Here is a 27,555-nt window from a genome sequence, read left to right on the forward strand (position 1 = left end):
TGGTCTGTAACCGGTCAGTTGGCATTTCCTAATAGATAACTTTGCAACGAAGGCCTTTTTCCTTTCACCGGTAGTTCTGCTGGTCACATAGAGGCGAACCTATTTGGGAATGAACTGCATCCGTGCTTACATGGATATCGGACGGGCTTGAAGTGAATATTACCCACTGTCATATGAAGCTGAGCAGCAATTTTTCTCTGTTGTAAGTGGTGGATTAGGTGTCGTTGGATTGAAAACACTTCAACCGTGTCATGTCGTGGGTCTTCTGTCTGGACTGCATGACCCCGAACTGCTATAGTTCTCAAGTTTTCCATTTTCAGTTGGAATTTCCGGGTTCCACACCGAATCACCAAACAAACAAATGGCATCAGATTGAACAGTCACAACGTGAGGAGAACAGATCGATTTCGGTGAATTTGAGTGGCGAATCTTTTGAAAATGTCAATGTTCAATTTTGGGAAACAGGTCAGGCACCATCGGAACGTCTTTTACTGAACCAAGTGGTGACGAGTCCCGTTCGTGCTCGACCGAGGGAACCTTTTGATCCCGTGATTCACTATTTGGTCACCCACGGAGCTGAGTTGAACGGGCAGGATGCGAATGGCTGGACTGCTCTACACTACGCTGCCATTCGTGGGAACCAAGTTGCCACGCGACAATTGGTTCGAGAACCTGGAATCAATATTGAGGTAGGAAAGACTAACTAAACGTTCTCCTGAACTATCCTGTCCTTGGTAAAAATTATAGTATCTCACTTATAAGTGGTGACGACAAGAGTATACACGAGTTCCTTTCTCAAAAACGGGATTGAAAGACAGCAAACTGGCAGAAAAATCGCGGCCAGACAGAGGGCCAGTTATCTAAGAGATGCGCTTGAGTTGAGCAATATGTTGACTGTTAGCTCTTGAAGCAAGCGGGGCATATAAATTAATACTTTACTACAGAAGAGCATTCGGGTGAAAGTTTACAATGACATCCGCGAATAACCACCGTCTAGTGTACCGACTCCGCCCCAACAGCGACCGCCACTAGGGGGAGGACTGCTGTATTCGTGGTGAAAAAAACGTGACGACATTCCAACTTTCCTCTGATCCCCTCCGCTCAAATGACCATTTTTTCAAGGTCACACTACTTGAGATTCTTACTGAAATTATATATGGAACCTATCTGTCCCTACTATTGAGGAGAGTAGGATTTCAGATGAATAGTTATAAGTTTTCGTCTTCAGTTCAGAACTTGGAAGTTCACTTAAATAGCTTCCATATTGGGTAGTTCATGTTTCAACTTCATTCGGAACTACTTCGATTTGTGCAACTCTGAAGGAAGTTAAAGGCCCCGGATAAATTCCAGCAAATTACGTCATTGAGCAAACACACAGTTTGAAACAAGGATACTTGGCACAGCAAACTTGAAGATATCAGGAGAACCAGCTCCGAACGTAACTGGACTACACAATTGCCACTGGAATAACCGTTTTCGGCGACACGTGACACGCCTGTGCGCGTCAGTGTTCAATAGATCAGCTGATTCGCACGTTCATTGGCTCTCTGGTTTGGCTGATTGTATCAGACAATCAAGCGCCTATCCAGACTCGGGTTCACGGCACTAAGAAGGCATTAATAAACTGTGGTCCACAATAAAAGTAAACGACTGCAAAAAAACTTTGGGAACTGGGAATCTAGAGCGTGTCTGAGTTTCAGATTTTGACATAATGTTTTGTTGGTGAGGTGGTAATACTGTGAAATTTCTTTCACCTGGCGTTTCGTCCTGTATGTGGAGCCCATCTGTGGCGGAAGCTATATATAGTGTCTTTTCGAAAAGTTTGGTAGCAATAGATAGATTTATTTCTGGACAACTTTTCGCTTTTAACCAGAAAGCTTCTTCAGGCCAAGTAACTAAGTTACGAGGTTGGTGGAGATTCAAGGCACAAGAAGAACCAGTCAGCCGCGTCAAGTTAAATCTGTGTTAGGTGTCCGCCAGGGGAGTCTGTGTATTAATGTTAGTCACCAAGTGTTAAGCCGATGAGGAAACCTACATGGATTTGGGTCCAGCTAAGGGTCTAGTTCTCCCGGATCGGTTCACGTGATGACCCCCTCGAACGTCGTTTGCACTTTTCGTCTGTCTGTGTGGATGAGCTAGTGCTACGATAGTTGTGTAAGTGCGGTGAATCTGTGACCTTTGGTCGGTTGGGGTTTCCACCCCTACCCCCCGGTTTTTCTAATGATCCTAAGTGGATTGACAACCGCACCGTCACATGTCAACTCGGCTTATCTAAGACAGCTTTCCATATGCTCGCCAGTTCCACACCCTCGATTCTATTCACGCTATGATGCTTAGTAATTTTCACCGCCTCGGCTATCAGCCGCTGTGGCGTGAATCGCAGTCCCCGTCTTAAAACTTCCACATTCTCCAGATCTATCCTACATCCTGTGTCTAAGGCATGTACCGCCATCGCTGAGTCTTTGACCAGCGTTTGGTATTCTTCTGCACTCCTTGGTGGTTTGTTAATCCTTCTTTTATGCTCACTGATTCTGGTATGCGATTTTCTGGCAGTTTGTCCTACATAAACCTTAGTGAAATCGTCGCAGTTTGTTTAATCTGATGAAATTTCCACGGAAAGAATAAAACCGGTCTAGCCGCCTTCCTGCGTGCCCCGCTCTGTAGATTAATCGCTTACAATAGGGCATTCAATAGCTCTTTTCTCTCTGGCACCAGAAAACTTAACTTGAGTTTGGGTCACTGGCAAAATCATATTACCCACAGCTGTTATTGGTGAAATATGATGTAAGCCTTGTGTTTCCCGCCGGTCCGACAAAGTTCACCCACGAATGTCTGCTTGCACACCCGTAAAACTCAGAAGCCGTCACGCTCCAAGGTCTAAACTTCTAACTATCATGAACCACTACAGCCGATCGACTGCAGGTATGCCAGCTACTTTTGTGGTCCATATTCTGGGAATGATTCTGCCTCAACTCCTCACGCAGTGGACGAAGTTAGGAACATTGTCCTAACATCACCACCGGGTTCCTTGATGGTCTCCATTTTTTGGGATTCAGTAGGCCTTCTTTTCTTGGGTGGCTCCCGTTCACTTATTCTGTTCCTTCATTCCGACTGGGTCAATCTACTCTTCATGCCATCTTGTTGTTTGATTGGAGGGATCTGTTCTTCGCAATTTCTGGCTATTTGTGAACGCGCTAATATAAGAAACATATCTGATGTCGACGTGGGTAAAGAAGGTATCAGCGGCCGTTCGCTGTCGTTGGACGAATGGTCAGTGGACCCTAACGACAGCTGGGAGTTGTCCTGTGAGTGTCATTTCGTTGATAAATACACTTTAGTGGGCGGGGACACCGGTAAAAGGGTACCCGTGGGCGTGTTAATCGCCCACCCACCCCCAAACTAAGCGGTCCCAAGCTATCAGACAGCGTTTGCACAATTTTTGTATTTTGCATTTTCAAGCGTCCTTCTGAACTTTCCGGGGCGTTCGTTGAGTGTTGGACAACAGTGGACAAGCACTGAAAGGCGGTACTATAATTTCCCTACGGACCTTCCAACAGTTGTGAGGACGGCAGTTTGGCTCTTCGCCGGAAGCTACTCACATGTTTCGTCAATAGTATATACTACTACACCGGTAGGATTAGTTTCCAACAACAAACCGAGTTGTGCTCTGCTAACTACTCAAGTTCTAATTAAGTAGCCATCCTCAGAAACCTGCTACTTACTAGCCCATGATTATCGTGATTGGAAGCAATAAGTAGTATGTCAGTAGCTATCTAATTGGAGCTTAGCCCAAATGAAGTAGCCACATTCAATTAGGGTGAATACTTAGCAGGAATTCGTGTCACGTGATAGCTCACCACTCTCTGCGATGGGCTGTTAAGACTATCTACAAAAAAACTGTTAATTACAACATATGATGTGGAGTTAATTAAATTTACTGTTGGGGTTAAACACATTCTTTCCACAGATCTACTGTGTTGACACAGCACGTAGTACGCAGTCATGTCAAGTGGACAGAGGCTAATGTGTTATCCATTTTCTACATCTTTTGGTGTCACAAGTTTATGGGAACTGTTTTTACTGGGCCGACCATACATTTTAGTTTCAATCCTGATGAAAAATGACTTTAGAGAAGTTGAGTACAGCAGCCCGCGAAGTGTTCGCCTGAGGGTGTTTATTATCATTTTTCCGTTTCCTCTCCGAAGCTCGAAGATCACGACCTCATGCGAGCAATTCATTTGGCCTCGTTGCACAACGAACTGGAGATCGTTCGGGAACTCCTGACGGTCAATGCTGATCCACTTGCGATGACGCAAGCAAGATGCACACCGGTAGGTCTAGAAAACTGGCTTTTCAGAACTCGAGACCAAGGAAGTCCCAGTAAATACTTATCATCATCATCATCATCATCATCATCATCATCATCATCATCATCATCACGATCAAGGGATCACGGGCGACAGACCTTAGAAGGTGGACCAAACGAACAACCTCTAAATTCTTCACGGTCTGCTTCACGCCCTTCCGTCAAATTATCCGTTGTCGACTGACGATGTTTCGTTGTCCGTAGCCCATGACGAGGTATGCGACTGCTGGAGTTGGGTACTTTCTGCAACTGAAGTACCTAGTTCACAACCAACTACGCGTTTTATAGCTTCCCAGTTACGAATTCGTTGACGCCATCCGGTAACACCTAAAGTAAACAGCATACGGCTGGTGTACGTTGACCAAATTCACAGCTGATTCGCTAATTAAAGTAAAAAAAAGTATAAAAATAACATTTGCAGTCAGTGAGAAGACGGTGAATTCAACGGAATCAGAATTTGCCTCGGGTGATGGCAACGGGTAATTAGCTTTCTGACTTTATAAGGGACTATGGGAGTGCACTCAGAGCTTGGTTCATTGCTTGAACGAGGTACCACTGCACGGTTTTGTTGAGGCGTGGGTTACCTTCGGGTGTAGAAGGCCTTGTGTTTCCACTAGAATGCCCCACGTGAAGCTCGAAGACAGATCGAAATTCTGGTTGGTAATTGGTTGCCCCTGCTACATTGTTCATCAGGAAACATATTTGGAAATGTGAGCGGCTTGCACGGTCAACTGAAGATATAAGGTATTTGGAACAAAGTTGTGACCAATGCGCTTAACCCTGATTGATTCATTTCAGCAAACGTTCGAACACTTGCACACACAGACACGTGACCCAGTGTGAAAGAGCACGGGGACCTAGGTCAGAACAGAATTAATAAAGCAGGTACTGTGCTCTGTGTTAGAGCCCTCTTCCTAAAAAGTACTAGCTACATGACAAAACAAGGTTGCAGAGGGCCCTAAGTTAGAAATGACCAGATGAACGTTCGGGTTCGTGCAAGAAATTGCAATCTACTTTCGACCGGATTTCAGTAGTCAACGAAGACCGTTCAGATTTTTCCCAAGTCTTGAAACATTCTTCAGAGAGCCTGTCCTTGCTAATAGATAACATCGTCTTCAGCCGTGAAATCGAGCACATATTTACATTGGTCATAACTTTCGCGGTTTCCTTCGCTGCTGATCTGGGGTGGATGGCTGCACCGCATCAGAATGACCTACAGGTGCCTACGAGAACTTAAGCACGTATGCGGTTGGTTCCCTTACTGGATTGTCCCCCCGGAGGGCTCATGTAACCTCATCAAACCAAACAGCTTAAGCTTTTAAATAGTGCGTCCTGAAAAATACGAAACACCTTCTCTAGGTCACCGTTCCAATCCAATCGCTTAAGGTCATATCTCAGCTAACCCTCAAATTAAGCTGAGTCAAACTCAACCACTTGCCTAATCTGGTGTACAAGTCTTCACAATGCAGTCGATGATCATTTTGTGTGCCGCTCTGCGCCAGACTATGGTCCAGCGGGACATTAACCTCGAAAAGGCAAATAAATAGACAGTCGAGCTTCGCGATTGGTTTCGAGGCAAGCCAGGGTAAGACGTTATTCGAGCTCATCCCGTCTCATTACTCGGAAGATCGGTGAACAGCTTTAAGGAGGATCAGTTGACTACAAGATGGATACAATTTCACCCAAGATCGTGTCCGTTAGACGTTTCGCCAATTCCTGGTAAGGTGTGAACAATTTCGGTTAGGCAACGCGATAAGAAGGCGTATTGTGACCTGGATTGAAACGTTCGATTGGAAAATGTTAAGTTTTGGACAGCCTCGCAACCTAGTCACTTGGCCTAACGAAGCTGTTGTTAGAAGCGAAACGTTGCTCAGCAACAGATCTACCTACCGTAACCCAAACTGCCCCGAAAGCACTAGTGTGAACATGTTTTTGGTGTGATTAACAAAATACACTCATTCGCAAACAAATTTGGTTTTGCGAGAGACTCACCTGGAACCTAGCCGAACCTCTCGTTTGTGATGTTTCCAGAAAAACGAATGTGCTGCACCAGGCCGCTTCCTGTTTCAGTTGCTACGATATTCGAGACATTGCGATACATGTATTGACGTAATGTACTATTTATAAGGTTGCTGAAAACTCTTCGACAGCCCACGGCCGGTTTCGCTTTTCTTGGGTCTCATCAGGTAGGCGCAGTCCCCGAGTTTCCGTCAACCTTATGTTCTACTTGAACCCAAATTGGACCGTTTTCGAGAAATACACTCATTTGCAAATCAGTTCGGTTTTCACGAGAAACTCAACTGAATCCCTCGTCTATGATGTTAGCGAAATGATGATTAGCGAAATACGCTCAGTTGCAAACATTTGTATTGAGCTTTCACAGTTACTTTCATTTATCTGATCGATCGGTCTGACTTCGGCTACTCTGACATTCGGCTACTTGTGAAGCAGTTTCCGCTTCGCTCTGCTGATCCCCCATTGTTTGTTTGAATACTAGTAGTTAGAGGTGGTTGCCTTGAAAACTAAACGATTTAAATGCTTGTGTGTAAGGAGATAAGGCCTTTCCAGTTTTCTCACGAGAGCTTGTTTGCTTACTGGCTGGTTTCGTATCGGAGAAATTTACAGGTTCGCCAAATTTGTTTGGTTGTTTCATATTGGGAGGGTGCTCATGTTAGGAGGAGGGGATGATCCCCCCAAAAAATTTGTAGCAACCGGAGGGCACAAAACGGCATCACCGTTCTCATCGTGTAATGATGTAGGTTTGGACTTTTCGTTTTCATCACTTGAAAAACGGATGGAAACGTAAAATTCAACAAAATTGCATTCCCTCATTTCGCTAGCTTCACTTCGCCTGTGCTACAGGTAACCTGCAGCTTGTTGAGTTGATTCTGGAAGCAGCGTTGTCCAAGGTGAACAGCCCAGTATCGCCGCTCAACATACTAAATCGAGATGGGGAGTCACCGTTGCATTGGGCCGTTGCCAATGGATACTCAGAGGTTGCCCAGTTCTGCATACAACACGGTGAGTACTTTTGTGTGTGCGAGGTATGTCGTAAAACTGGTTCGTTCATCTTGTGAGCAGCTTAGCTGTTTTGAATCCTGGTTTCTAAACGTGCTTCGAAGGCGGCATCCAGCCCACCTGTTGCCTTTTGTGCGATTGAATGCAGTGTTGATAGGCAACCGTGTTGATATGTCTGATAACTGGTTTCAAAACTTTGGTTAGCAAGCTAGAGGGCCAAGCAGATTTGGCAGTTACCGGTAGTAGTAATATTGTAGTCATCCAGCTGTAACACCGTTTCGGTACCAAGCTGTCGTACTACCCGAAGGAACCACGAGGATGCCCAAGCTTAGACTTAAGCAGTCCAGATGACGGGCTTGAGTTCGAACCACGGATCTTCCGGTCAGTAAGTTCACCTCTTAACCAGTGGGCCGATCTGGCGAACAACAGCTACGAAGCACCAGTCCACACTTGTTGAGCACGGCGGTGAAGTTGGACAGATCGCTGTAATCGCGTGTATGAGACTGGTTGCAAACTCTCAAAAGGCGAAGAAGCAAGCAGGATAGTGGTCTCTGAAACGTCTAAAATACGGTCTTCGGTAATGGTTTTACAGTTATACAAGCAGGAATTCGGAGAATACTCCTTCGAGAACTGGTACGGACAGATTATGGTATCCTTCGTTCACTGGCGAAACATGATATTGGCGAAAGCACCAAGTCTGTCGCACTGGGATGAGGTTTACGTATACGTTTATTCCGAATCATAGACCGTGCACTGGACACTAGAGTTTGCACATGTCCGATATCGATTACTGTTCACGTGAGAGAGTCCAGCAGTTGTTTCGAGCTGCGGGTGCATTGATTGATGCGTCTTGGATAAAAAATTTGGGGGGGGGAAAAAAGTGTGGGGGGGGGGGGGGGGAGAAGAAAATGTTACAATAAAGCTGACAAGTTGTCAAGTTGGAACACGTTTGTATTTGGAAAATTGTCATTATTCCATCCGGTCACTCGGTCCGCTGCAGTAGTTGGACTTTCCGGTAAGTCTTTGTTTTGATATGAGCAGCCAAGTGAATTGTAGAAACTTTAGGTAGATCTGTTAACAATTGATCAATATCTGTGCGGATTTCAGGATCTGGCTCACCTTGTTCATCATATAACAACGTGTTGGGACGTAAGTCCGACACAACGTGAAAGTAATTGGAATACTAGTGGAATACTGGTTATCATAAGCAAAAAGCTAAAACAATGGTTTCGTATACTACTCATGAGGTTGCTGAAACATTGTCGACAGCCCACGAGCGGTTTCGCCCTGCTTGGGGCTCATTAGGTGGGCGCAGTCCCCTAGTTTCCATCAACCTTATGTTCTGCGTGAACTCAAATTGCATATATGAGCAAAATACACTCATTTGCAAGCAAGTTTGGCTTTTCGAGAGACTCACTTTGAACCTAGCCCTTGTTTGTGATGTTTCCAGGCAACTGAATGTGCTGCACCAGGCCACCTCATGCATCAGTCGCTACGATATTCGAGATGTCACGACACATGTACATTCGTGATGCACTGCTCATAAGGTTGTTGAAAATTCGTCGAGAGGCTCACGACCGGTTTCACATTATGAATGTACAAGTAACACGATATCTTGAATATCGTAGCGACTGAAACATGAGGCGGCCTGGTGCAGCACATTCATTCGTCTGGAAACATTACAAACGAGGTTCCAGGTGAGTCTCTCGCAAAACCAAATTAATTTCGCTAATGCCTTGATGTCCTTTTCCTCCTAAAAACAAGGTGGAAAATGGTACTACAATCTACTGCGAAAAAATTTCAGCAAAGATGTGGGGCTGAACGTTTGGGCAGTCAGTTTAACCCAGTGCAATGGAGACTTCTGTCTGTAAAAGGCGACATTTATTCTGGAAAGCTGAGAAGCGCTGCACAGCTGTTTTATGCTTAATGGGAATCGTCAACAGTGCGTGTGTCACGAAACTCCAGAGATTCTCCAGACGACGACCTCCCAACTAGTGGTTTGAACGCTTACACTCTTGGCCTCCAGTGGCTGCGGAGCAATGTATTTAGCTCTCATTTAGACAGGATAGAGCACCGCTCATGCCTCGATTACAGAAGCCACATCACTTGGTCACGTGCGACTGGCTCTTTGAGTTTCAACTTCTCAGATAGAAGTTTCCCTGACCTTACGTAGTACGTTTATTCTCTGAGCCATTCATAGATTGACCGTAACGTGGGAAAATTCCGTAATTTTCAAATGATATTTCATCCTGTCAGTTGAGTTTGAATGTCTTTTTACAGTCTGACAGTTAATACACTGTACAACCACATCCATAGGTATTTTTGGAATGGAATGTATCGGTCGATATGCCGACATTACCGTCCACCGGAATGCGGAGCATACTGGAGAATCGGTCAAAGCAACGTATGGATTGCTTGCGATGTTCACTCCAGACAAAACCGGACTAAATTTGCCGAAATTTTACCAAAACATCATTTCGTCAGTTTTGAAATTCTGTGATTAGCCCCCAACCCTCAAGGAAGTACCCTTATAACCGAATGTGCGGCCGACTAATGAAGACAATACACGTACAATCAGATGCCTGAGTGAAAAGAAGGTAGATAAAATTTGGAAACGAGTCACCGAAGGGCAGAATCGTCACTGGGCCAATGGAAAATTACGATCAGTCTCTCCCTACTACTTACAAAGAAAAAAAGTAGGCGCGACAATTGGATCAGGCTAATGAAAGTAGAACCCCGTGTGCAACGGGTGGCTACTGTAACGCGTGATGTGTCCTTGTAGAAAAAAGTGTAGCCACAGACAGGACTCTTACAGACTGCCCCGGAAAAAGGCCATCCCACACGTGCTGTCACAGTTTTGTGCAGTGAAAAAGTCTAAAGGCCGTATCTATGCTAGGCGGCCGGCAAGAAACTGTGATTTACTTTGTCGGTGAAACGGGACGTGAACTTCCCCATCAGTGTGTGTGTAAGGAACAAATTCAATCCAATAGTTTGATTCAATGAGGTGCCAAAGCGTTCGGGAGGAAACGGCCATCCAGAATACGCGCACATCAATGTTGGTTGCTGAATCGACCTTTTGGATCAGTCACAGCCAGCGTTGCTTTACCTGAGTTTTTTACTACTCATGAGCAGTGTCACTTTTGCACGTTCACTTCACTGCTGTACTCCCCTGGCATTGGTTCCCCGTTTTGCTGTTTCCACTTGCCCTGTAATTGTCGATAGCCGTCTGTCTTCGCGTGCGATTTGGCACCTAATCTTTCTGTTTTTGATTGCATTTCCAGCGACGGAAATTCTCAGCCGACTACTACACCAGGCCTTCCTCCTCTTGACATTTCCCTCGCAATCGCTAGAGTCCGTTCGTTGGTGGTAAATGAAGCTAGGCGCGCGCTTTAATTTAGTTTCGTTATAGGCGCTGCTTTCGTACGCTATGATTAACGACTTCAATGTATTCCGAACAAACTGAATACCGCGCGCGACCTTTACCAAGAATGGTGTCCAGTCTCTCTGTATCCGTACTTTGGTTTACTGGTTGTTGCCCCCAAAGACTCAGTGCTTCACTGTTCCCTGAGCTTCTCTACTATTGATATTAGGTTCTGTCTATTTAGCTCTGTTTATCAACAGATTCGTTCACAGAACCAGTTTCGGCACACTATCTGTGAGGTACATGATGCGTACCAACTGCATTCAATCTGATAAATTTAAGTGACACTTCAGATCCTAGTCCGCTGGGGTCTTACGTCGGCTCTAGGTCAAACGCCTCTGCGAATTTTTGCCGTTTCTTTTTGTCGATGGCGTACGTACTGGTTTTCGCATCTTATTCGCTCTGGAACTCTTCACTGGAATGGTACATTAGTGAAATGACGAAATGTTGCAAAAACAGCAGCCATTCTCAATTTGCGTGCGTGTGCTGATAACTTTATAAGCTTCCCTCCTTGGGCTACACACGTCACCTGAGCATGAGACTCAAGTACGTGCTCAAACCCGGACACATCTGTATTCAGTCGTATTCAGGCGTACACCAATCGAAACTTCTACCAGTTCATAACACCCCTCCTGTTCATTGATGTGCCATCATCCATCACATTAAGTCTTGTCGGCAAGTCACCCTGAACAGACAGGTGCCACCGGATAATGGTCGATATGATATCCGAGATGTCGCAACATGATTTCTTGACACATCATACTACTCAAAAATTTATGGAAGACTTTTGAATTCGTGCTTGGTTCCTCGAATGACTCATGTATCCTAGAGAAATTTCTCGCTGTTAAGGAGCGTCAGCATTTATTTCGTAAATCTGCTGTTCAGCTGTGGAAATAAGCAGATCTTCTTGAAGCGGAATAAATTTGGGCAGATCAGGGATCATACTATGGGTTTCAATACCCCCGAGGAAATCGTTCTGCAGTTGAGACGATCATTGCCAACTTGCCTGTTGAATAATCAACAACTACAGCCGTGACAAAACGACTGTTCACCTTTCCTAAACACATCACACAATTGGGCAACCTTATGAGTAGTGTTATGTCTGGCGAAATGTTCACATTTTTCCCTTCTTGGACTTGAAGCTATTCGTCAACTTTTAGCCTCATCACAATTAGTTGCCAGTATTTTCATGACCAACAGCCGTCAGTTCTCACAATTCGTTCACTCTAACATGGTTGTGCATTAGAATTGCTCAAATTAATTACTCGTGTCGGCGACGCGGTCTCTTGTGAGTACTACTCTGGTGGCGACAGCTGATTGGCGTATTGTGTGTGCTTGGGCGGATTTACAGAGTTGTGTTCACATTTGAGGAATGTCCACATCGGGGATGCGCCTGCAAATTAATTACTCGTGTCGGCGACGCGGTCTCTTGTGAGTACTACTCTGGTGGCGACAGCTGATTGGCGTATTGTGTGTGCTTGGGCGGATTTACAGAGTTGTGTTCACATTTGAGGAATGTCCACATCGGGGAATGCGCCTGCCTGATGAGCCTCAAGAAAGGAAAAACCGGTCATGGGCTGTCGAGGAGTTTTCAGCAACCTTATGAGTAGTGTATTGGAGTCCAATTTGTTTTCGCGGGAGACTTAATAGAATATCTGGTTTATGATGATGAATATACTGCACCAAGGCCACCTAATTTTCCATTTGGTATGATATTCAAGATATCGCAGTATATTTTCACAAAGAAAACTACTCACAAGATCGAAGGGGTTTCAGCAACTTTATGAGTAGTTTCATTTGTGAAAATTGGAATAAGACCGTTTTTTGAATTGAGATGGTGCTGAAACACGTGAGTACGGCTAATACCTCCCATTTGTCGTTTTATACAGCGGAACTTCGCATAAGCGTTTTTATTTGATAAGCCAACGCGCATACAACTTATCGGAATGAGCGGTTGTTACATCAGGCTACATGAAGTCGAATACACATCGGTGACGTGGACCAATTCACTTCCCCAGCTTCACACTTCAAGGTCACATTCGTGAACCTTCAGTTATTTCGATCCGTTGAGGGATCTGTATATTTCCTGCTCAGAGAAGACGTCCCACAAAAAAGCTCCTGCACACCAACACACTACGACTCCCCGCTAGCTCCCTACTCACTGTTGATGTCATCCAATTTGCCCCAGTCGGTGACAGACCAATATCCAAAAGAACCCATTTTGCGTACAGTCATTGCATCTTTACTAAGAGGTGTACGCGAGCTTATGGTTTATCTCCTTTGCGTCTTGCATCGACTAAACAGGTGCCAACGCGAACCTTACTCCAGAGACTGAGGAAACATGTTTGCACATGGCTGCGCGTGTTGGTAGTCTGAGTACAACGCGGCTGCTTCTGTCGGTTGGTGTCCAAATAGATGCAGAGGACTTGCTACTTCAAACAGCGCTGCACAAGGCGTCGGAGCGCAATAACGTGGAAGTAATGAAATTACTGCTTAAAAAGTAAGCTGGTCAGTTTTTCGTTCAATTATTTTTACAAGGCACAAGTGGTCAGAGCTGTTGAAATGCTTGCATCGGAACGACGGATCCTGGGGACTGTTCTCCAGACAATGACGTTAAAACTTGAGCTAATCAACCTTCGGTACTAAAGTGTTATGTATTTTCTTCAAGCTGTGTTCTATGTACGCCCTACTCTGATTATCTTTTCCGGTTCTACCACCTCTTTTTTCAAGCTCTGATATGCTAAAATCTTTAATTGTGTTGGCGACGGGGATGGATTTACTACAGAGCTCACCCAACACAAACCTAGTACATGGCGGGAGATTTCACCAGCTAGCTGATTTGTTTAGCTAACGGCAGTGAGATCACGACTGGGACCAGTTTTAATCTATATCACGCAAGGTTTTTAAAACCACATTCAGGGTTGACTTCTGAGGCCCAAGACAGGAAGACACAAGGCCTTTCTTTTTAACCATAACCGCCTTCATTTCATGTTCTGTCTTCATAACGACTTTAGCCAGTGAAAGTTTTGAATTGAACACATTGGTCAGGCATGCGTAGCACGCTCCCCAACCTAAGAAGTTTCATATCCTTCTTTGAGATATCTTTTTCTTGATCAGTCCGGTACCTACGCAACATTTAATTACAGACACCCTGAAGCTGGCAAGATCCCGCTACGCAACGAAAGCATTAGCACTCACGTATTTGAAAACACGATGTAGTTAAGCAAGCCATCCAGTCTAACTGGGTTTGAGGCCAACCTCTTTCCAGTCATTTTACAACTACCACCTACTAAGAAAAAAACGTGTGGATAGATATGTAAGAACCTTGTTTCACGAAATGGACCACTTGCTCCCGGAACTGTTTGTGACAGAACCTGATTCCCCAGTGAAAGTCATTTTAAGTGTACCGTGGTTGTTTGTCTCTGACTGTGATATCCAGTATTAATGAAAAAGAACGCAAGCTAGCTCATTTCAGGCCCGTGGGTTAACTGCGTAGCCCGGTATCGAAGTGACCTCAGTCAGCGACTAGTGAGTATTTTACCAAATTGACGTTGGGTCCTATGGAAGCGTTAGGAGAACCAGCTCCAAACGCAACTAGCTTACACAGCGGCCAATGGAATAACTGTTTTTGTTGAGACAGATTTCATTGGTTGTTCTTCACTCGTCCTCGACAGATGAGTTCGGTTTTTAGCATCACTTTTTGACCCGCCTAGAACTTTCCACATGAGATTTATAAACAGCCCGGCCACACATGACACGCCTGTACGCGACAGTGATCAATAGATCAGCTGATTCGCACGTTCCTTGGCTTTTCTGGTTTGGCTAAGAGCATCAGGCTATCAAGCGGCTATCCAGACTTGGTTCATGGTATTAAGAAGGCATCAGGAAAACTGTGGTCCATCTATCAGAAGAGGCTAGAAAACCATTTCCTCAGTGTGTTTTGTTTTTTGGCTGGGTGAATATAGCTCTAAACTGCGTATCAAATATTGTAGGCTTGTTTCACCATTGATGACATACTAAGATTTATTCTTGTAATGTGTGACGATCACTAATGACAACCAAGGCGGGAATGTTTCCTATGAGGCAGAACTACACATACTGTTTTTTTCTGGTCTTTACAGTGGCAGCGATTTGGAGAATCAGGATCATGATGCCTACACACCTCTACTTTTGGCCGCTGCAAAGGGAAACGTTGAAGTGACACAAATTCTTATCGAGGCTGGAGCAAATATCATGGCTCAGGAGAAAACCGCGAAGGGAATTGTCTACTTGTGTGCTGAGACCAACGAAGTGGATGTACTGAGGGTTAGTTACGCACATTTCCGTAGATGGGCGACCAATAGATTCATGATTATCCGTCTTTGATCTTAACTGCATCATCACCCCCCGGTTAGTAGTTTGTTTGGTCGCGAGCAGCTGATCAGCGGTTTAATCAACTCGTACCGCTCATCTTTCATTCACGTGACACACATCACGTGGTCACACATGTTGACTGGCTGCTCAAGCAACGGCTTCTCCAATGGAAGTTTCACTCATCCAGTGAATTTTATTATCCGTGTGAACTACTAATAGACTGTGGGGAGATTTGGGACTGGCCTCGCGTATCAAATGTCCGCAGTTCAAACCCCCAGGCACAACCAAGGGTATGTAATTCTTTTGGGCCCTAAAAAGAGCAAATATCGAATGCAGCCATTACTTCCCATCGTTCGTATGAACTCACCGAAATATTTGCGTCGGGACAGGATCCAAAAATTCATTCTACAATCAAGGCGTATAGATGCCTCTTGTTCTGTTGTCTGAGCGTGGCAGCCAGGTAGCAAGGATTTCGTCATCACCTGAGGTGGTATCGTCAGGGCGTGAGAGATTAGCGTGGCCTCATTGTGAAGGTGTCTGACGTTGGCCGGTGATGACCCTGACTTTTGATGAACTCTTTGGATGATTGATCCTGTTGCCTGGCCAGTTGGCCGGTCTTTTATTGCTTGAAGCTTGGATGTCCTTTGACTTTGATTCACGTGACTCGCACCCGATGACGCTTGCTTTTTGGGTCCCCCAGTTTCGGTGATTTCCGCCTGATCTGTTGGTTCTTCATGAGTTATCCTATTAAACTGACCGTAGATTTTAAATTTGGTGCAACGGTTGGGCGGAATTCTGTCCATCGGTTTATCGGATTTACGATCGATTGTCCTAGTTTCAAGAAATACTATAATTGCAGCTTCCAGAACACATGAGCCATGGTTTTCAAGACGCAAATACAACCTGGAAAGCGTGGTCTTGGAAAATGGAAATAGAGGACACTCAAGGAAGTCTGAAAAATCTCACTGAAACGACATACATCAATCGACCTAGTCCCTCGGACCACCACGAGCAAATGGACGTTAACTTCATCGAATAGTGCAAGATAAACACACGGGCGCAGATAAGTATGGCAACCGTAACACCGACAGGACGAATGTTATCTGGCGTGAGTTTCCGTGGTCAGGGACAAAATCTATCTGGACGTCCAACGGCCAGATAGCTGGTTGAACGAGCCAACCGACAGGATCAGGTATCCTGTAAGCGGCTGGTCGTACTCGAAGATCACGCCATGTCCAAGGAGACGGATACAGACACAAACGCCGCATTGTTCAATGCGCTGGCAACCAAACACAGCATAAAAACGATGCTATCATCTCGAGTGATGTGCAACCAAACTGCCAAGCCCAGAAAACAGTGAAACGACCGTGATTTCTACTTTCTCATAGACCTCTTGTTCTTAAAAAATACGAATATTCATAAAGATATGCCAGCTATTATCACTAGCTACCACCTAATGTAAGCTGATGTCTTCCGAACCTTCTCCTTCGCAGCACCGGCGTGAGCTTATGTGGACGAACATCCGCGTACAAAAACCTCCTAGTCTGCTTTGTCCACGGGCCTCAGAAACTCTCTTCGGCAGTGAACTCTCAAACCTATACGTACAGTATTTATTTTCCTTCATGAAAGTCATTCAGTTTGTCCTCACAATTCTTTCCTCAGTGTATCTGATCTTACCTTGCGCTCTTCGCAATATAGCAACGGGACAGTTTGTCCAGAAAACTTTCCGGCAGTGACGCTTAGGAAGGCCAATTGTTGAAAGAGACAAAGGCATTTGCTTTTAGGAAATTTCACATCAACGTTCGCCACTGGAACGACTTCGTTAAGCGGGGAGTGTTTCACAGTGTGGAGCCTCTCCAAAATTCAGTAAGGTTTCGCCAGGCGCGTGCAGAGTAGACCTTGTGCTGAGAGTTGTTCTAACGCAGTCCACGCTGGGTTCAGACGACCTTTTCTAAAACGGTTTGCTTTGGAGTCAGGTGGTTCTCGCTTACCTTTCCTGAACTTGCAAGTTTCTCTCCTCAGTGAATACATTTCATTCTTGTCACAGCTCATCTTGAACCATCCGAAAGCCAAAGAGTTGATTGAATTGCCCAACATTTACGATGACACGCCGCTCCACATTGCCGCGAAAAACGGGCATTCGGAAATTGTTAAGGTAACTTTTGTAAGGATTACTATTATTCGTTGTTTAAATTTTGCAGCAAATAAGGCAAAACTGGCCCAAAATTTCTTTCGGCAGTAAACAAATCTTTCAACTGTAACACCCTTCAAGTGCCTAGCTGCCATGCCACCCGAAGGAAGCACGAGGGCTGGGATACTCTCAGGTTGCCCAAGCCTAGACAGGGGAAATCGAGAGGCAGATGCCGGGTTCGAACCGCGAACCCTCTGACCAGTAAATTCGCGCTCTAACCACCTGAGCCATCTCGCCCCCTCTCAGCAGTAAACCAACCAGGTTGTCAGTTCTCGCCAATGCGAGACTAGTTACGACTAGTTACAGCAAGCAACTGTGTATCCTGTAGGGTAACTGTGCTGATCGTGGACATCGATCCCTCCTTCAACCCACAATCTGGTTTTCGTAGCTTTAACTACGGCGTTTAGGCTGTTTTTATTACCGGTCTATATTCCCCCGGCTATTTGCGGTAGAAGGTAAATGATTTTTTTTAACGCAACTCAGTTAGTAGGGTTTACCTGCCCGACGATTCTTATCCGCGGTAAAAATTCACACTACTTCGCATTTTTTTGTTTACCGAGGAACCAAGGGATCACAAAATATGTTTTTTTCACTTTTTGTTGCCGAACAGGTGGAAGTGGATACAGTTTAGGACAATCCAAAATTGACATTACCGGTCTAAATTGCTTTAATAAAATTGTGACCATTACACTAGTTATTATGCGAGGCGAAATTCAACTTGAAGGCCACAAGTTTTTGGGAAAGCGGCATTTTAGCGGATTTTCTAATTTTGCGCGCTTCTGGTTCACCTGCCAGTTTGTTTTGACCAAAATTGTATACTTACTTGCGTTAGTAGTATCGTGCGTTTCATTCTGGGTAGCCTATCCTCTGCTCTAAGCAAATTCGGTGGAGCGAGATTAGCTCCACAAGATCTGAACAATCTTGAAAGCTGGAAAGCTGACGACTCAGAACCAACTGGTTGTGACTTGATGTACGGTATTGCAACTCTGTATCGGTTGTTTTTTTCACTTTTTGTTGCCGAACAGGTGGAAGTGGATACAGTTTAGGACAATCCAAAATTGACATTACCGGTCTAAATTGCTTTAATAAAATTGTGACCATTACACTAGTTATTATGCGAGGCGAAATTCAACTTGAAGGCCACAAGTTTTTGGGAAAGCGGCATTTTAGCGGATTTTCTAATTTTGCGCGCTTCTGGTCCACCTGCCAGTTTGTTTTGACCAAAATTTTATACTTACTTGCGTTAGTAGTATCGTGCATTCCATTCTGAGTAGCCTATCCTCTACTCTAAACAAATTTGGTGGGGTGAGATGAGCTCCACAAGATCTGATCAATCTTAAAAGCTGGAGAACTGATGACTCAAAACCAACTTGCTGTGACTCTTGATGTACGGTAGTGCAACTCTGTATCGGTCCCTTGGCTTCCTGCCCCGCCCACTATGGTATATCAAAAGACACGGTAGCTCTACATAGCCCTTTATGGAAACAAAGGAAAATTATTACAACGGTATTTATATGGTGGTCACAGAGTGTTCCACATGGTCGTGCCAGAATCTCTGTGACTGAGCGAGAAGCATCTAGTCAAAGATGCTCGGCTCGGATTGGCTGACATTCTGACCAATCAGGGCATGCCCTCGTTTGGTGCGTGTCCTGCACGTGACATCCGTCCAAATGATGTGATGTTCGGTTATTAGGGGTGGCTGGCCTCCGGACACAACTACACAAGGGTTGTTAGAGGAAAGCTACCTGGCATTAGCCTGAACAAGTTCCATTGGCCGGAAGGTTAACAACTCTGATTGGGCACTTTTTTAACGTAATATAATATTTGATAAACATTTCAGCGTGTAAGTGAAGCCAATCTATCCTGAAAAGCCGGACATCACCGTGTAGCTCTTTCATCTTTGTTGAGAATTATCAGCTGCGCACATTTCACGGAACTCAGAGGGTTTTGAAACAGAAACTTTTCGGTCGGGGATTGAACTCTTAACTACTTGATTGCGAGTGGCTGAGAAGCAGCGTGATCAACTCTCGCTTAGACAGGACACAGTGACACTCATCCTTCAATAGCAGAAACCATATCACGTGGTCACCTATTGACTGACAACTTGAGTGAAGAATTATCAACTACGATTCTTCTCTGATGAAGAACACGAGGAAGTTGTTAGCATCTTGCTCATGGAGCTCCTACTTCTGATCAGTCTTGTGGGGCTGCCTGAAAGTTTTTTGAATCGGTGTTTCCCCTTGAAGAAAAAAACGCCTAGTTATGAGAGAATACGTAGGTTAGTATCGTCATTGACATCATCCAAAAGTTCATCCTTTATTCTATATGCATCTTCTTGGGCTTGTTTTGTCTGGTTCTGTTCCGCCAGCCACTCTGTGGTATCTGTTGCTGACCCGCTCCAGGCTTAATGCCGAGAAATAACCCACAGAAGGTAACACAACAGCTATATTCCGAACAAGCGAGTGCGATAGCGTCAGTGCGTGCGAGTGTTAAAGTACAACGTTCTCAAGTCATTTAATTGGAAGTTGGTCCAATACTGAAGCACGCGGTCTGTCTTTGGTATGAGGCTGCGACGCGCCGCATATTGCGGAGGCGTTGTCTGACCTTGGCCAACGCCGACTCGCGCTGTCTGGGTTCGACGCAAGGCTGCGAAGTGCTGCATATTGAGGGGGCATTGTCTGTCTGGTCAACATCTAGCGGCGCTGAGAGTCTCAGTAAATTTCGGGCTCTCACTGGTTGCTTTCAGGAGTCTGACTTTCCTGATAGGTTCTATGTACAGAGCAGTACTGACTAAAATGACTTTCACAACCGAACTGGAATTTCGTCAATCCTTATACATCTAAGATTCGCTGGATTCATGTTTTTGCTATGAAGATTACACTTCTATGGATATTTCCTGAACGAAGTTTTCAGCTTCACATTCCGTCAATCCTCTCTGATCGTGTTGTCTGACCTCATTTTTGAGCCTTGTTATTTAAAACTAGTACTGATTTTTCACCACATTGTGGTCCATGACGCTAATGATAGATTGAAAGCCCTCACAAAACTTTACGTTCATATGATTGGTTGATTTGGCGTGTGAAAATCGCTCACTTTGACTAGCACGTCATTTGGCCTTTCGTATTTTATTGATTTTATCTCGTGATCGCATCGCACACCATTTGCGTGTGTGGAACTTGAACAAAAGTAAACTGCGATTCCACGGAAGGGAGATACAGTGTATAGAGGCCAATACTAAATTTCTTTTCTTACTTGTAGGCTTCTTTCCCGTTTTTTCACCGGAATTTCTTTGCCTGTGAATAGCAAACAGTATATTACTTAGCTGATCTCACATGGGGAGTTAGCCGTGTAAATTAGGATGTTAGTAAACCAGATGAACTGGGTGGGTTGTACTTTGTAGGATGTCTCTGGGGCCAAAATTATCGGACATCTTTAGTTCCTAAAACCGAACGCCACTCGAATATATACTTTATATTTTTGGGTTATTGAAACGACATGATCTTTTATGAACTAGAGGCCTTGGGGTATTACGTATGTCTATTTAATTAAAAGTGACGCAAAAACCTAAACAGGATTCATGGGTCCGCCTGGAGAGCGACAGCTGCCTGACGTTGGGTTTAGGTTAACCTCAGTTATATCCCCTAATCCTCTGGGGTCTGACTATCAAATATGTCTATCCAAGGCAATGTATTGAGCCGTGTTCACCCGTTGTCCCTCGCCACACGGCTATCTTACCCATTTTTAGTTACTCCTGGAAAACGGTGCCAAGGTGTCGTCAAAAAATGAAAAGGAACGCACACCGTTTCACAATGCGGCCAAATATGGGAGACTGCGGTGAGTCGGACACCCAGATGGTGTACATCTTTTTTGTGAAAATCAGAATGTACATTGGAAAAAGTACAAGTCAGATTTTTCTACTTATTACTAATGAGAAACATGGGCTAAACTGCAGAAGTCATTTTGGCTATCTTCGGTGGTACGCAATCAAAATCTGCTTTGCGTGAAAGCGCACAGCATTTATGTAGAAGGATGGTTTTGTCTTACGGAATTTATGTCCCTCACGATTCCCGCCTTTCATCTTCCGTCAGACAACGTAACATTATTACGCGTTCACAGCAGTGATACTGGCGTGACGGCGAACACTACTGATGAGGCATGCAAGTAGTATGTGGCTAGTGTGTGTCTAGTGGAAGGTACACCCCATGGGGTTAACTACGGAACCCGTGAAACTGCTTTGCAGCGTTCGTTTACACTTGCGTGATGGTCAATGAATATCCACGAAAGTTCAAGAAGATGAACGAGGATGTTCACTTTTGAGAATATGAGGTGTTTACTTTCTTGTCCAGTAGTTTGCAATCGGTTAGTTAGTGTGCTTCTGAAGGCGAAGGACTTTCTTTTATGCACCAGCGGCTCTGGTGCGTTTATTGATCGTCAACCATGTGGCCGCTGATTTGTTCACCGAGCTTGGCGCTATCAGTGATCATGATGTCTCCAGGCTAACTGAAGAGATCAGCAGCGATCGGATCGAGGGATAACAACCTGGGGGACTGTGCAGAACACGGTCAAGGATGTACCATTCCCGGTTGCCATGGCTACTGTTACTAATAACGATTGCTTTCTACCTCCTGCCAACTTTGGTTTCGGCTTTTACTGCGACGTAATTGTTGGGAGAACCATTCTCTCTGTCTGACTTGAGAAGTCACGGGCATTATTAAAACTTCGTTGTGAGAACAGATGGCCACAAACAGCCATTAATCTTAGTTAAGTGTGGGATATGTACGGTTGGTATTCACATCCACCTCGTTTGAACAATCCGTTTGCCGTTCTCATTACTTCAATGATCCTATCGATCGTCGTTCCTGAGTTTCACTCAGTGTATACGCGATGGGTGGGGCCAACCAATGATGATTCAGGATCAAAGTTGGGCTGCTCATGATCGTTGAAGAGCATGCTCTCGATATTAACAACGTTTTGCTTAACTCACTTGGTTGATAGCGCCCGTATATTTGTCAATGGTTGCCTACAAAGGTGCCCAAATGAGCAACGGATGCAGTACACTGAAATATGCTTCATCAAATTTTTTGGTAAACATTTCATCAGTCATAGTTTTTTTGGTTGAGTGCTGAGGAAACCAAGAAATCGACATCAAGGTGAAGAGTAGGACTTGCTGATGTCTCGAACTAAACGGATAACAGGTGCCCCTTCCTGGGCTGCAAACCTGTCCGGCAAATGGCTCCAGGTTTTACGCAAATAAAACATACGAACATGAGGAAATTTAATTGAATGCGCCAGTTGAAAAGCAGTCCGGTTCCCAGCCAAGAACTACACATGAAAAAGAGCGGTATTCAATTCAGTCAGGATAGAATAAGGCAATAAATGCAATGGATAAACTTGCTCACTAAAACGTTGCATTATGACTGGTATTAAAAATGTTCTGCTTAAAGTCGAACCACTGTCTCGAAAAATGATAAGGACTTCATCGAGGCACAGAATTGTGTAAGTGTGTGAGTAGCATATAGGGCTTGGAAAGTTTTCAGAGGGAGAATGTTGTAGCCCCAGGGAAGAAAGGGTCGATCTCAGGGGGGGGGCTTTTGCGTTTCGGTACTACCTGAAAACTGGAAATATCACTCCGGTGCGAAGTTACAGGCAAACGTGAATTATTGGGTTGCACACGAAAGTGAAAATGGGACTTCCTCAAGCTTGCCCTAAAACTTTCTTGGCGTCCTTCGACTAGTAAAAAATAATGAGAGTTTTTGTAATTTTCGTAGTAGCCTTTACATAACGGCGGGGCTTGGAACTAGACAGGACGCTACTCATAAGTAGTACACACCATTACACCTGTATCCACTGTGTGCCGCAACTGAGATTGAATAAAATTAACCAACCTAGGAAAATCTCTAATAAGCCGTCTTGCTTTACTTAAACTCAGTTGACCTTGCGGTCAATATAGATGGAATGATGAGATCTAGCACAGCGGCAATCATTGGAAAGTTGGTAAAGTGCTTGCTACTCACATAAAAGTATTGCTGTCATTCATTCCAGGAGGCAGCTTTCATATATGCGTTTCAGAAATCACAGGAAAACTGAAACACCCATTCAGAAATGAAATTCCCAGCCTTGTTTGTATATTTTCAACTAGCATAGCTCGCCACCTGCTCGAACATGTCCCCAGTCTAGTCTCCGAGCGTGACGAAGACGGCAGTTCGGCGATTCATCTCGCCGCGGCCAGCGGACATGTTGCATTGCTAGAACTGCTCCTCAATGCAGGTGCCGCAGTGGACTGTCGGAACTGCATGCAGTGGACGCCGTTAGATTGTGCTGCAGCCAGTGGACATCGAGGCTGTGTGGAGTTTCTCCTGGAAAACAACTCGCCAGTTGATCCGGTAGACATTAATCACGTGAGTTGATATATAGACTAGCCGACGATGTAAAGCAAATGCACATCAAACTCAACTCGGTCATTTTTAAGTGTTGACGTTTAATCACCTGCTAATGTTGTTGTACCTGGCTTCAGGGAGGGAAAAATCTCAGAAGCAACTGCAAAATTACGAGGGAACTCGTTGCACTTCAACGGCAATTTTGACCCGAACAATTCAGCTTTATCGATTCTTTAAGCGTACAATTAGTAGCTAACCTTGAGCAGATCGTTGAGTACCGCTCCAAAGATATACAAGTAGTATAACAAAGCACTATGTTGTGATCAGGAAACAGAGGAAACAACAGTAGCGTTTTGTTGCTCGCATGAATATTTCTTCATATCAACCCCAAAAGGCTCGATAGTGATACAGAAAAAAATCGTTCGGATGTAGCATGCCATGCCACCAGAAAGAAGCACGAGGGCCAGGTTGCTCAAGCCTAGAGAGGGGAAGTCGAGGGGCGGGGGTCGGGTTCGAGCACGAGGGCTGGGATACTGCCAGGTCGCCCAAGCCTGCACAGGAGAAGTCGAGATGCAGAGGTCGGGTTTAAACCACGGACTTTTCGGTCAGTAATTCGCACTCTAACAACTTGAGCCATCTCGCAATTTGTCCCCAGAGTGGGGAAAAACCGAGGAGTACAAAGTTTGTCATTGCATAGCTATTTCCCATTGGACAAATGACATCGGTTTAAAACTTCGGAACACGTAGTAGGAGGTGGTCTGTTAATCCAGTAAACACCAAATCTTTTCTGTGTCGTTGATCCGTAGCATTTCTAGCAATGGTTTGCCTTCCAACTTGATGACAGTATCGTGAGGCAAACCGTCCCGTGAAACTCAGATTGAGCACCTTCATCACCGCCACTTGGTGTGAATAGAACACACCGACATCGGCATATGAAAATACCTGACAGAAATGACTGCTAATCATCAGCTTGTCACAGTCTATTCGCATTTTTTCGGTGGAGATTTTGTTCTGTATATGAAGCCTATAGGCCGAGAATCGCTGTGCAGTTGTTTGATCTCAGCAATGCCAAACCCACGAATCTCCCGGGAATCCAAAACCTTCCGGCTAGTAGTCTGAGCAGTAATCAAGAGCAGCTGATTAGCTCAGTGTGATTGGCTCACACTTCGACAGGATATAACGTCACTCATTCTTCCATCACGGAATCCATGAGATTTGGTCACGTGTTGATTGGCTCCTTGAGCGACGACTTCCACTCGTCACGTGCATCAGTCTTCCTTATGAGCTACTTGCGAATTTCCAGATCTACTCATGACATTTTTCACGTTATCACCAAACGACCGCAAGCTTGCGAAAATAGATGCGTCTTTAGAAAACGCCTGAATAAGAACAATCTTGGTGGATTTTCAGAAACCCGCAATTAGTTTGGTAGCCATTTAAACAGAAAGGACCCTGGATTGACAAGTCCACCTGTTGAGTGTAGGTAAGCGTTTTTGGAGGAGATATAAGCCACAGACTTGCACTGATTCTCTTTACACGACTATCTAAGTTCCTGGCATTTTAGCGAAGCCACACCAACAGACTGAGATCTCATCTACTGGTAGTTGCTGGTGGCAATAAGGACGGAGTCTTCGGATCGATTTTGACGGGATTGGACAACCAAAACTCGTTTGTTAACGTTATAAAGTAGCTTTGTGGACGCAGTAGGCCTAAAGGGAATGGCCTACACCAAGTGACCCTGTTTCTCACTCTTTACAGGGAACATTTGGAACAATTCAGCAAGGCTGCAATGCGGAACAGGAATCACGTGCTTCTCAGGCAGACTATGTCTCAAAGCTGCGCTTCTGGGCAGCTCTTTCTGTCACCTGGCAGTTGTCAATGCCCAAGAATTGGCCGGTTCACCACGATCTAGTTTGGGATGAGAACTGTCCTCTTTCTCTGCACCCGTATAAGTGTTTCACTATAGATTTTATTTAAACTATCGTGACGGTAATCGGAGATACTTTATTGTACCTGTTGCGTGCACAGGTCAGAAAGTGAAACACTCGGACATTTCAGAGTGTTGGACGTAGACTCCCTCAACCTCAGTTATATAGACCAAGCTGACCAGTGTCTTGTGCAAAACATCTGAAAAACTCGCGGATGAATCGTGGGTTTCAACTGTTTAGTTTTCTTTTTACGTAACTTGAGAACCACTGATCGTCACTCGAGTAGGCTGATTGTCTTCAGGACGCTTCCCTGAATTTGCGGCTGGCACGGATCAGTTTCGGTACCATTTATCTTGCACAAGAATCTACCGGATTAGATCATTGTGATTGGATGTCGAAAGGACTAGAGAGTGCTGTGGCACCTGTGGTTGCTTAAAAGATGTTTGGCGGTGCAAAAACACTTTGTAATCTGCCCGTATGGAGATTTCGTTCCGAACTGCTTGCTATCGGTGGATACTCTCGATGGATATCATATCAGTACACATTTAATGGTCAAAATAGGAGCGAAAAATGAAATACGCAGCGAAGATTGTTTGGTGAAATGAAGAACTATGATATACCAACGATTGGTTGTCCTCTCCCCCGCGTCGCATCGAGTCGACGCTGTGAGACAATCTAGAGGGCCGCTGAGTGCTTTGGCCGGTTGATTCATGTCACATGACCAAAGTGGACTCAGTGTTAGCGAATATACACTCATTTGCAAACTAATTTGGTTCTTTCGAGAGACTCACCTGGAACCCAGCTGAATCTCTCGTTTTTATGGTGTTCTCAGGTAACTGAATGTGCTGCACCAGGCCGCCTCATGTTTCAGTCGCTACGATATCTGAAATATCGCGATACATGTATATCTTTGTAATGTACTACTCATAAGGTTGCTGAAAATCCCTCGACATTGACAGCACAGTACAAGGCTTCGCAAACGTACCCACGGCTGTAGTCAAGTGACGCCGTTGGATCGATACTGGAAGTTTATTTGGTACACGGTAAATGACTACGTGGTCGGTGTCAATTAAATGGGACGAAATTGAGCTTTTGGCTGAAGTGTTGAGTCTGCTGGTATTCCGGTAAAAGATGTGCTCACGTATTCCCTTAGAGAGTTGCCGTGTCATGCGCACGCGCACTCCTTTGAACGACAGCAGGAGAAGGAACACACGACCATGAAGGAAACTACTCACAAGGTTGCTGAAAACTCTTCGACAGCCTACGACCTGTTTCGTCTTTCTTGGGGCTCATCAGGTAGGCGCAGTCCCCGAGTTTCCGTCAACCTTATGTTCTACTTGAACCCAAATTGGACTGTTTCTGAGAGATTCAGTTGAGTCTCTCGTGAAAACCAAATTAATTTGCAAATGAGTGTATTTCTCTGAGTGAGGACTGGTATCTTTTCTTTGAGTTTTCATTTGAGCAAAGGGGGTTGGTTGTGGACCAAGACCGCAGAGTCCCAGCCGGAAACGTGCGTTTTAGCAATTGGAACATGCGGCGATTGACTATGTCCGCCAACAGGTCGCTGTTGTTCAGCGGAGTATGTTGGGCGCACGATACGACAAATTTCTAAGTGAATATGCAAGCACCTTTCTTACCGAAACACCATTAGATTCAACAGTTCCGCTAAAAGCTCAGTCGAGTCTCACTTAATTCGCACCAGACACTTAGTCATTTGGACTGAGTCTTTTCATGTCATTAACCGTGTACTGAACTGATGATGAGGTCCAGAAAACATTAATGCCGGTCACTGTGTTCTTGTTCAAACCATGAGGATATTTAAGCAACTTCCTTTGAGTTCAGCAATTGTCGTACTGTTTTAGGCAAATTTCCAAAGGCTTCCACCATTGCGTTCGAATACA

At 44.9% G+C, this 27,555-nt stretch overlaps 1 protein-coding gene across 1 annotated transcript in view; it reads left to right on the top strand.

The window, feature by feature from the left end:
* T265_08977 (hypothetical protein) overlaps nt 1-27,555 on the top strand; it is a gene marked incomplete at both ends in the record, with an annotated part of 60,836 nt that overhangs the window by 2,389 nt on the left and 30,892 nt on the right. The window contains 18 exon segments of the mRNA XM_009174924.1: nt 321-689; nt 1,874-1,907; nt 2,338-2,534; nt 4,206-4,331; nt 6,398-6,475; nt 6,495-6,686; nt 7,207-7,387; nt 8,654-8,904; nt 9,042-9,081; nt 13,110-13,305; nt 14,927-15,110; nt 17,206-17,341; nt 17,398-17,550; nt 19,875-20,025; nt 21,095-21,183; nt 23,392-23,747; nt 24,159-24,330; nt 24,382-24,407. Coding sequence (XP_009173188.1) covers nt 321-689; nt 1,874-1,907; nt 2,338-2,534; nt 4,206-4,331; nt 6,398-6,475; nt 6,495-6,686; nt 7,207-7,387; nt 8,654-8,904; nt 9,042-9,081; nt 13,110-13,305; nt 14,927-15,110; nt 17,206-17,341; nt 17,398-17,550; nt 19,875-20,025; nt 21,095-21,183; nt 23,392-23,747; nt 24,159-24,330; nt 24,382-24,407 — 2,931 coding nt within the window.

Source organism: Opisthorchis viverrini, assembly GCF_000715545.1.
Source record: "Opisthorchis viverrini unplaced genomic scaffold opera_v5_245, whole genome shotgun sequence".
NCBI classification, from domain to species: Eukaryota; Metazoa; Platyhelminthes; class Trematoda; order Opisthorchiida; family Opisthorchiidae; genus Opisthorchis; species Opisthorchis viverrini.